General features: G+C 42.3%; 1 protein-coding gene across 3 annotated transcripts in view; it reads left to right on the plus strand.

Annotated features, from left to right (window-relative positions):
- The window catches only part of ass1 (argininosuccinate synthase 1), a 32823-nt gene extending 23911 nt beyond the window's left edge, over window positions 1–8912 (plus strand). For all 3 annotated transcript variants that reach the window (XM_082541219.1, XM_082541218.1, XM_082541220.1), the window contains 4 exons: window positions 1679–1810; window positions 4107–4263; window positions 8381–8446; window positions 8539–8912. In XM_082541219.1, coding sequence (XP_082397345.1) covers window positions 1679–1810; window positions 4107–4263; window positions 8381–8446; window positions 8539–8587 — 404 coding nt within the window. In that variant the 3' untranslated portion in view covers window positions 8588–8912. The remainder of the gene's footprint in view (window positions 1–1678; window positions 1811–4106; window positions 4264–8380; window positions 8447–8538) is intronic.
- The last annotated feature ends 1000 nt before the right edge of the window (window positions 8913–9912 follow it).

A 9912-nucleotide genomic window follows, 5' to 3' on the forward strand; every position in this document is an offset into this window, starting at 1 on the left:
GTGGCGCCACTTGGCAGGTAGAAATTGGAAAATGGGAAGCCCACTTTTCTCTCCCCTCGACTGAACAAAAGATCAAAGCTGTTTCCTACACTGAAGCAATAGGAAGAGGTGGAGCAAGAGGTGCCCGAGTGGTTGAATAACTACCATCAAGTGTTCACGTTGCTGTCCTCGGAAACGGCACTCGTGTTAGCACAATAGAAGATGGGAGGAATTGAACGGGGACATGTCATTTGTGTTGGGTCATATTTATTTGTGTGGGGTCAGGGAGGCGGCAAGGATTGAAATGGTTTGTCAAGAATCTTGTCACTGTGCTACAAAGCATTCAGCAGCCTGTGTGCCAGACTAACATTTCCCTCCTGTCAAAACACTGTCAGACCTCTGACCAGTGCACCCATGATGGCCTCAGCAAAAAGCAGTCGGAAATGGCCTCATCTTTTGATGAGCGGGCTGCCTCGTCAAAAACTGCTGTCAGACATCAAGATGCTGGCTCTAAAAATACTTATAAAAGTCTTTTTTTTTTTAATGTCTTCATCTAAAGAGTCCCACCAATAATTAACCAGCTCATCTTGATCTAGAACAGGGGTGGACAACTCCAGGCCTCGAGGGCCGGTGTCCTGCAGGTTTTAGATATCACCCTGGGTCAACACACCTGAATCAAATGATTAGTTTGTTACCAAGCCTCTGGTGAACTTCAGGACATGTTGAGGAGGTCACCCCTGATCTAGAAGATATTTAGCTTTATTCGCTTGCTTGCGCTACCTGTTTATGCTCAGCTAACAGTTTGCCTGAAGGGTCAAAGAGGATCAGCTTAAAAAGAATAAATTCCTGTCCTGAACCCCTGCAGGCCTGCAGCCATGGTTAGCATACCTGCACTGACTGTATAAACCTCAAAGCCACTGGATTTTCTTTCTTTAAGCCTAACTAAACTGCCACTGTTGGGGCTTAACCAGATAGCGTTTCATTGTTTCCTACTCTCCGTGAAGCTAGTTCTGTTTTTGGAGCACTTAAGCCGAGTTTTGTTCGGGGGCAGTTTTAACTCATTTATCTGATCGAGCCTAGAATGGAAATGTCTTTACGTGCCCTCCGTGGCCCAGGATCTCCAAAAAGCCACAAGCCGCTCTTGCGGCAGCCTTTTTGAGGCTTTAGACAATTAGCGGCGTCACTAATGCTTTGTTTTTTTACCTGCGAGCACAAAATAAATGCTTCTCAGATCAGCGGTCTTTAGGCTTGTACAGATTCGGATTTTACCTGACATTTAAGTGACAGCTTCATTTCTCCTGTCATCTACCTCATCTTTTCTCCCTCCCTGTCCAGAGGGGGTAAATTGCAGGGTAGTCAGAGCCGTGGTCCAGACTCCGGGCTGACAGGGGCCTCCTAACCTGTCACAGGCTGATCCATGTTTTGTGAGCACTGTGAAGGCCTGTCTGTCAGACGGCTGATGTAGTTGTTTGGCTGCAGTTAGTTCAAATGAACAGACCTTGTAGTTTATGTTGCTATGAATGGCCTGTGAAGATTATGCCTTGGAAGTAATTATGTGCACTATCCCAGTGCCTCTAAAAATATGATATTCATGAGCAGTCAGGCTTGTAAAGGTGCCAGCACTCTCATCTAAAACCCAGCTGAAGTCTTTTGTGCAAGTTTGACTTTGTTTTGTTGATTTTTGCTTTGGTTTGTTTAGGGATATATGAAACCCCAGGAGGTACAGTTCTGTTGAAGGCCCACTTAGACATTGAGACCTTTACCATGGACAAAGAGGTGCGGAGGATCAAACAGGGGCTTGGTATCAAGTTCTCTGAACTTGTGTACAATGGTGAGTGCCCAAAATATCTCATCTTAATTATGTTGTTTCCTCTTATTCTGTTTTTCTCCTGTGCAGTTCCTGCAAGAAAGAAGCAAACACGCTCAGTGCATCCGTACACTGCTGTGTGTTCAGTGTGTTTACACGTGTGTGTCGAGCTTTTCTCGGCTCAGGTGTCCTAATCCTCCCTTCTGCTCACTCTTCACCTTCATCCACATAATAGGATCAGTGCCATTACAGACTGACTACTAGGTTGCTTCAGTTATACCCTCCAGAGGCAGGAAACACACACACACACACACACACACACACACACACACACACACACACACACAAAGGTGATACTTTGAGGAGGAGGGCAGAGATTAAACCCATTGTGGGTTTAAATCATTAATAACTCTGCAGATAGCAGACGGCTGGTAGTGGGGCTTATGTTAACAATCCACCTGTTCAGCATCTGTTTTTTTGCAATATTTACCTAAACAGTGTTTTATAGGAGAAGACACATTTGACACTAAACGACTGATTAGCGGTCAAATAAATGCTTAGTTGATTAAAATGAATCTAAATCCGCTTGCAGAGGTTTAAAGAAAGCCCAAATCTTAAAGCATCACTTTCACATCACTTTTGAAAGCAAAAGACCAAAATGACGGATTTCTTTGATTGACGATTTAAAATAATAATTCGTGTAATCTTCTCAAACAACCACTTAACAGAGCCATGCTGGCATCTAGAAGCAGCTAACACGAAGATCAAAAAAGAAAGGAATGATTGTCTTTGAACATGGCCAGACGATGAGGTGGAGGTCAGCCTCTGGTGAGAGAAGGACCCCTGCTGAGTGGGGTGTGACTGACCTCTGAACATATATAGACGTGTCCCTCGCCCATCTGTCTTAGTGACTGATGATCCAGCTCATCAAAATTGGAGAAAAGAAAGGGGGAAAGGATCTTTACCTGAGACAGAAACGAGACCAGAGCAGAGAAAGAATTGTATCTCATAAAAGAGCGAACAGTCAGATCTGTGTGGCCATCCGTACTTGTATTCAATAAATAAGGAAAATACAGTGGAAAGATTTTAAGCAGTTTAGATGTTAAATTGTTATTCATGTGCCCAAACGTATCCATTACAAGGTGTCCTGATTCCAGGTGTTTGGCTTTACATGAAAACAAAGAAGCAACAGTGACGACTAAAGTCCCCAGAAAAACAACTTGTTTAGACCAACGTGCCTCCCAAGTGTCTTTGAAAAACCATTTGCAGGTGAACTGTGAAGATGGATTTTTAACACTGCATTAAAGTAAATAAGAAACACAAAGTCAAAAGCTTCCAGGTTTTATTATAGCACTTATGTAGATCTTGGGCTGTGTGAGCAATACAAAAGTCAGCAACACAAGCACTTTTCCACAGTCGTGTAAGCAACAGGTAAGATCTTAAGAGTACAATAGTTTCTTTTTCTATAGTGTCCACAAAACAGGTGGACATGGCAACCATGATGATATTCAGTGGTTATTTTGGAACTAATATGAAGCCTTGAACTTCATTTATTATGGATGAAAAGCTAAATAACCAGCTAACGCTAACTAAGCTTAGTTTGCAAGGTGCATCCGTTCACTATGCGAGTGCCTCACATAAACCCTGATATCTTGTAGTTGGTTCCAATTAGCTTACAAATAAAGTTCACAAAGTTGAAAATCCTTCCATTAAAACACTTCAAAGATAATCTAAGGGTCCACTGACTCCAGTTAGCAGAGGTGAAGCTTAGCAGATGGTCTGCATCCACCTGTCATTCAAAGCATCCACATAGAAAGACACTAGAAGGAGAGGGAACCGTTAGTGATGTGAAGCAGGCGGGTCCTGATTAAACCTTTTCCCATTTTTGAAGGGACTGTTTAAAGTGATGACTGATAGAAGTGAAACGTACTGCTGACGTGCTAACTAAGCTACAGGGTGACCTTGAATAACCAATCATGACCAGCTGGCAGCTGTAAAGTGACAGCAATATATCGCTGCTTTATATGTGGATGGGCATCTATAATGCATCATTTTAAGCCTTGTTACCATTAATACTGGCAAGTTATTAAAATATTATCTATGAACTACTTATAAATAGGCTGTACACATGTTTAATTATTCTCTAAATATGGGATCTTTGATGGGGATTGACTCATTTTTGTGTGGATGCCTCAAGTGGTCATTCGAGGAACTGCAGGTTTTTTTTTTGTTTCTTGTTTTTCAGCCCTGGTTTTGTCTTATCTCTCCATCTGCCTGGACTATAATAAAAACAACTCCTAAACCAACCCTTGCATTACAGGTTTCTGGTACAGTCCAGAGTGTGATTTTGTGCGACACTGCATCGCCAAGTCCCAGGAGAACGTGGAGGGCAAAGTGCAGCTATCTGTCTTGAAGGGTCAGGTCTACATCCTGGGACGAGAGTCACCCAAGTCCCTGTACAACGAGGAGCTAGTCAGGTAAGCAGAGGATGAAATACAAAAAAGTGCATATGTGTGTGTGGTTGTAAGACAGAAGTGACAGCTGCGTGTGGTGCTGCTCTGGTGCATCCACATGTTCACCAGTCGGCCTGTTATTAGGTCACTTTGACAAAGCTCTCTGATGATCTCCACATCAGCATACTTAACTGACCCTGCCTCACAAAGACATCAGAGAAGTGTCAGACTCAGTTCCTGCAGGGCAGACCTCAACACCCCCCCTCCGCCCCGGCCTCTTAGCTGTGGTAACAGTGGGTTTGTTCAGGAGGGTGACCCCTAATGCCCTCTGGGCAGGCTCAGCACTGACCAAAGTGAAAACCTCCTCCATATGTCTCTCCATCTCCACGTCAGTCACACACACACCAGTTGTACCCTAAAGTCAGAGAGCTAATGGTGTTTTCAGCCAGACGAGAGAGGTGATTTCACTCGGCTTTTAAGAGGAAAGCACCAGCATGTCATGCTAGTTAAGCAGGTCAGAAAGAGAGACACTAAAAACATGCCTCACACAGTCAGCCATTCAGTTCCTTAGACTGGTTTGGCAAGCGAAACAGCCAGTTTAAAAAAAGGAGAAAAAATCAATACGGTGAGTGTACATTTTGTCCTGTGAGAGAGGGGGAGATAAACAGAGATTATACTGTACTCAGACCAGGCACGCAGCCAGCTTTAGTAACCCATACTGGCTTGTTTCAGTTTAGTTTTTTTTTTACTAATATTCAGTTTTTGCTAAACTTTCAACTCGTTTTAGATAAATTATAACTCCTCATTCCTTTAAACAGACAATTTGCTGTATGGTTTTAGTTGATGAACGCTTGTGTTTTGATACGAGGCTTCATTTTATAAAGTCACATTTCTCAGCAGGGATGATACGTCTGTGTGACTCAGTGTTGTGTTGCACCATCGCAAAGTCCTCGGGGCCACTGACAGATGGGCCAGTGGTTCCACATAAAGGGGCTCTTTAGAAACATCAGCCCCCCAAAAAACTCTCACATTAGTCTCAAATTTAGTCACTCACACTGACACACGGCTTTATTTCTTACCCACGGAGAGCAGGTTTTTCTTGATAAGGTGTTGTCTTTTCAGGAAAACACACGCCTGTGACTACAGACCTGTCGCCCTACATGCTAAACCTGAGAATAAATGCTTGAATTTACGAGACCAAGCCGACTCTCAGGTGCCTTTCAGCAGTTAAAAGCAAAAAGATATTCAGTTTCATATATACTTTTCTTTGTTGATCGTATACAACAAAGAAAAGTATGAAATTCTTTATATGTGGCAACGTGAAACCAACAAATGTTTGGGTTCTTACTAAAGTCTTAAGTAAGATGATGAAGTTATAAAGAAAATAGTCGTAATAGTTACAAAATTGATTTTGTTCATCTTCTGGCCTCTTCTATTTGTGCCGCACCAGTGCTCAGTTTCTGAAACTAGTGTTAGCATTAACATTTAACAACAATGAGGAAAACATGTCATACATTGCAATTTTTTAAAGATCATAGATCTCACTGCATTTTATAAGATCTGTGTTTGAGATACAGAATGTGCATATATAGAATAAAGACACTATTTTATTTCAGAGGTGCTCCTGGTGAGCTTTTGCTTTCGGTATGTAATTTTGCCTCAAAGTAAGAAAATAAAAACTCAGTGATACACCTGAAACAGGAATACGCTTTTATTTTTTCTGTAGTTATCGATAGCTTTCTCCAGGTAGCTGAGATGGTGGGACACCAGTATAACCAGAGTAGCTGTGAAAGCTACCCAATAAAAGAAAAGGAGCAAAAAGGGATAGTGACAGAAGCTAAAACCAAGAGTGAAACTTAGAAGGGGATTTGCTCAATGAAAAGAGCTCCAGGACTTGGGAAGGTTCAGAAGTTTCAGCTGGAATTATATCTACTAAATCAGTTAGCAACAAAGCCTAACAGCCTAATACAAAAGGGGCTTTAAAATGGAGGCAGCGGGTTAGGGTGCAGGGGGAAGTTGTCTATTGGCACTTTAGAAGAAACTTTATTGGATTATTCTTTAATTGAGAACAATGGATAAAACAAACTGAATGAAAACTTGATCTATTTCGAGAAAATGCAGTGAACCAGAACTTAAGTGCTTTCTATTGTACAATAAAATGCATAAAATCCCCTAAAAATAAGTGTTAATACACACTCATTGGCTACTTTAGTAAGTATTGCAGCACTGGGTTGGACCCCCTTTGCCTTAATCTTTTATGGCACAGATTCAGCAAGGTGCTGAAAACATACTCCTCAGAGGTTTTGGTCCGAATCGACATGACAGCTTCACACAGTCGATGCAGATTTGTCAGCTTTACATCCATGATGAGATGATATCCTGTTCCAGCACATCCAAAAAGTGCTCTACTGGATTGTGCAGACCATTTGAGTACAGTGAACTCATTGTCATGTTCAAGAAACCATCCTGCTGGAAGGAGCGATCAAAGGACAGGCACACAGTGGTCCTAAAGGGATGGACGTGGTCAGAAACAATACTCAGGCAGGCCCCAAAGTGTGCTAAGAAAATATCAAACACACCAACAGGCTGAACTATTGATACAAGGCAGGATGGATCCATGCTTTCATGTTATTTACGTGAAATTCAGACCATGCCATCTGAATGCTACAACACAAATCGAGACTCGTCAGATCAGGCAATGTTTTTCCAGTCTTCTCCTGTCCAATTTTGATGCCTTGACCATGTCTACATGCCTAATCGCGTTGACTTGCTGTCATAATATTGGCTGATTAGATTTTGCTTTAAAAGCAATTAACCGAGCGTTCCTAACAAAGTGGCCATGCCAGACTTGTTGGAATGTTTTCCAGTTTCTACAAAACATGTAAAACTACTTAACAACACATTTTTATAGATGTAATATGTCATTGATATACAAACGAGTACTTACTTATGTATTAGATGACAAGCTTATTGTGAATTACTTCTTCGTTGCCACTGACAGATGGACGTACCTGACAGCGATACACCTGGAAGCAGCAATCTCATACACACACACTCTCACTTATTTGCCACTACATGAAAACCTGTCAAAATCACACACACACACACACACACACACACATAGAGACCAGATTAGGCATGAAACCCCCGCTGACATCCTGTTGGCTCTCCACAGGCAACAGTAAACGGCGTCATTAACACAGTGGTAATACAGCCCTTCGCCGCACCCATCTGAGACAGAAATGTCACCCTCCTCGCTCTCAGCAGTCTCCGCTCTCAATTAGACTGCAGGGTTTCTTAAAGGAATACACAATCACATGCTTGCAGACACACAGGCACAAAGTGCTGTATTCTTTGTGGCCACTCACTCATAATGGTGTTCAGGTGCTGGGCAGGGAGCCTTGTATTGAGAGTTGATGATTTAGTTGTCGGCCTTTCTTTTTATAGTGTTTATCCTATCATTTGTTGGCAATTTCCTCTTTTGCTAAGTGCTTTTGAAGAATGAGTGCAAGCTGTACACCGGGAGTTGGGGGTGTCATAGAAGGAGAGGACTCAGTAAGGGAGTGTATTAAACACTGCAGGTAGAAACTGCTGTAATTACACAGCACACGGGCACTCTTTGTGAGACACAGTAAGAAGAGATGACTACACAACAAGCAGCCTCGACAACATGGGACAACGCACCGCCGCAAGTTATAGATTTACTACTTTTTCACAAGAAGTGGATAAACTGGAAGACAGACAGCAGATTACAAAATCATCTCAACACTTAGCTCACAGTTGATATGATGGGATTGTTTGTAAATGAAATGGGTTATATGCGTCTTTTGTGTTCTTGTATGCGTGAGCGTGTTTTCATTCTGCTGTGTTGATGCGCAAGCAACTAAAGAAGAGCATTCAGAGGAAAATCAATTGGGACACTGTTTCAAAAGATTATCAATGATCCAGTTATCCCAGCGGTTGATGAGGCTCTGTCTCTCTTTATGTTCACGCCAGTGACGGCAAACACTTCAATCAGTTTGTTACCCCACTGTCCTCTAACGTTTGCCTTCAGTGTTTGGTCCCTCCTTAACTGATCCCAGATTTGAAGATTGCTCCCTGTTGGCTCACCTGCTTCTTTTCTGACTTCTTTTTGTTTCAGCATGGACGTGCAGGGAGACTACGACCCGTGTGATGCCTCTGGATTCATCAGGATTAACGCCGTCAGGTTAGCGTTCGCCTTAAAACCAAAGAGTGACTGTTTATTAAAGCCAGCTCACACCTATGCTTCATCCTTCTTTGTATATTTTTCTGCCACAGGTTAAGGGAACACCACCGCTTGCAGGGTTTGTCCAGCACCAAGCAGTAGTTGGTGTCAGTTGTGGAACAACACCTTCTTTTCTTGTTTTCTCTCTCCATGACATATTACAAACCAACAAATTTTAGTCTTTGTGCCTCTAGTATCTACCTTATGCCTTATTATGTAGTGTTGGTTGTATTAGCACAATAGGAAGCACATCATTTTCATAGTTGAAAGCACGTAACAGCAGGATTGGCTCACTCCAAAATATGAACTGTGGATAAACTCTTGATATGTATTTCTTAGTATTTGGTTCCCTGGAATTTTCTATTCTTGGCATCATTATTTTAATACCATGAACTGTTTGTATTCAAATAAAAAGGGGTGAAATTTCCTTTTTCTTTGTTTCTCTTCCACTTTTTGGTGTTTCATTATAAAAAGCACAAGTCATTTATGTCTTTGGCAGACTGTGTATTTGTTTTTTAGTTTTAATGCATGCCTGTTTAAGTCTTGGGGCCACACTCGGTGCCCCGAGGAAGCCGTGTCATATTTTACAATATGCAGATGTAAGGGGAGCGCTGCAGAAGTGAGCATAATGGTTCAGTGATAGACACTGAAGTGGAAGCAATGAGGTCATTTCTGAGCTCAAATGGCACAAGTCAGATGGAAGGAAAACCAATTGGACGCGATACATATGTATATTCGCCAAGCATGGCGTCCCCACGCTTACACGACAGAGGCAGGAGGGGGTATTGTAAGGTTCACTTACAGCTTTTTTTCTTTTCTTTTTTTTAAATTGGAAGGTGGTACATTGGTTAGCACTGTTGCCTAATAGAAAGAAGCTCCTGAGATCAAATCTAATCTGGGGCCTTACTACGTGGAGTTTGCAGGTTCCCCTTGTGCATGTGTGGGTTCTCTGCAGCTAAACCAGCTTCCTCCCGCAATCCACACAGACATGCATGTGGTTAGGTTAATTGGTGATTCTAAATTGACTGTAGGTGTGAATGGAAACGGTTGTCTGGCTCTGTGTGTTATCCCTGCGACAGATTGCCGACCTGTCCAGGGTGTACCCTGCCTCTCGCCATGTGATAGCTGGGACAGGCTCCCCTGCAACCTTCAACTGGATAAAAAGGAGAAAATGGATGAAAAATGGGTACGCTCTTTTGGATGACTATTTAAAGATCTGTGAATAGGTGAACGTGGTGCCGTGTCGCTCAACAGGAAGACTTGAACGGGAATTAACAAGATTAGGAAGGAAATCTATAAAATTAGCTTTAATGTGGAGATTAAGGCATTAGGGAACAAAACTACAACTGTACTGCTGAAAACACGAGTAAAATATGTGTATGCTAATGTGGCGGGTTATTGTTACAGCGGCTTTTCTGAATCAACTG

This window comes from Aulonocara stuartgranti (genome assembly GCF_965226115.1).
Source record: "Aulonocara stuartgranti genome assembly, chromosome: 7".
NCBI lineage: Eukaryota > Metazoa > Chordata > Actinopteri > Cichliformes > Cichlidae > Aulonocara > Aulonocara stuartgranti.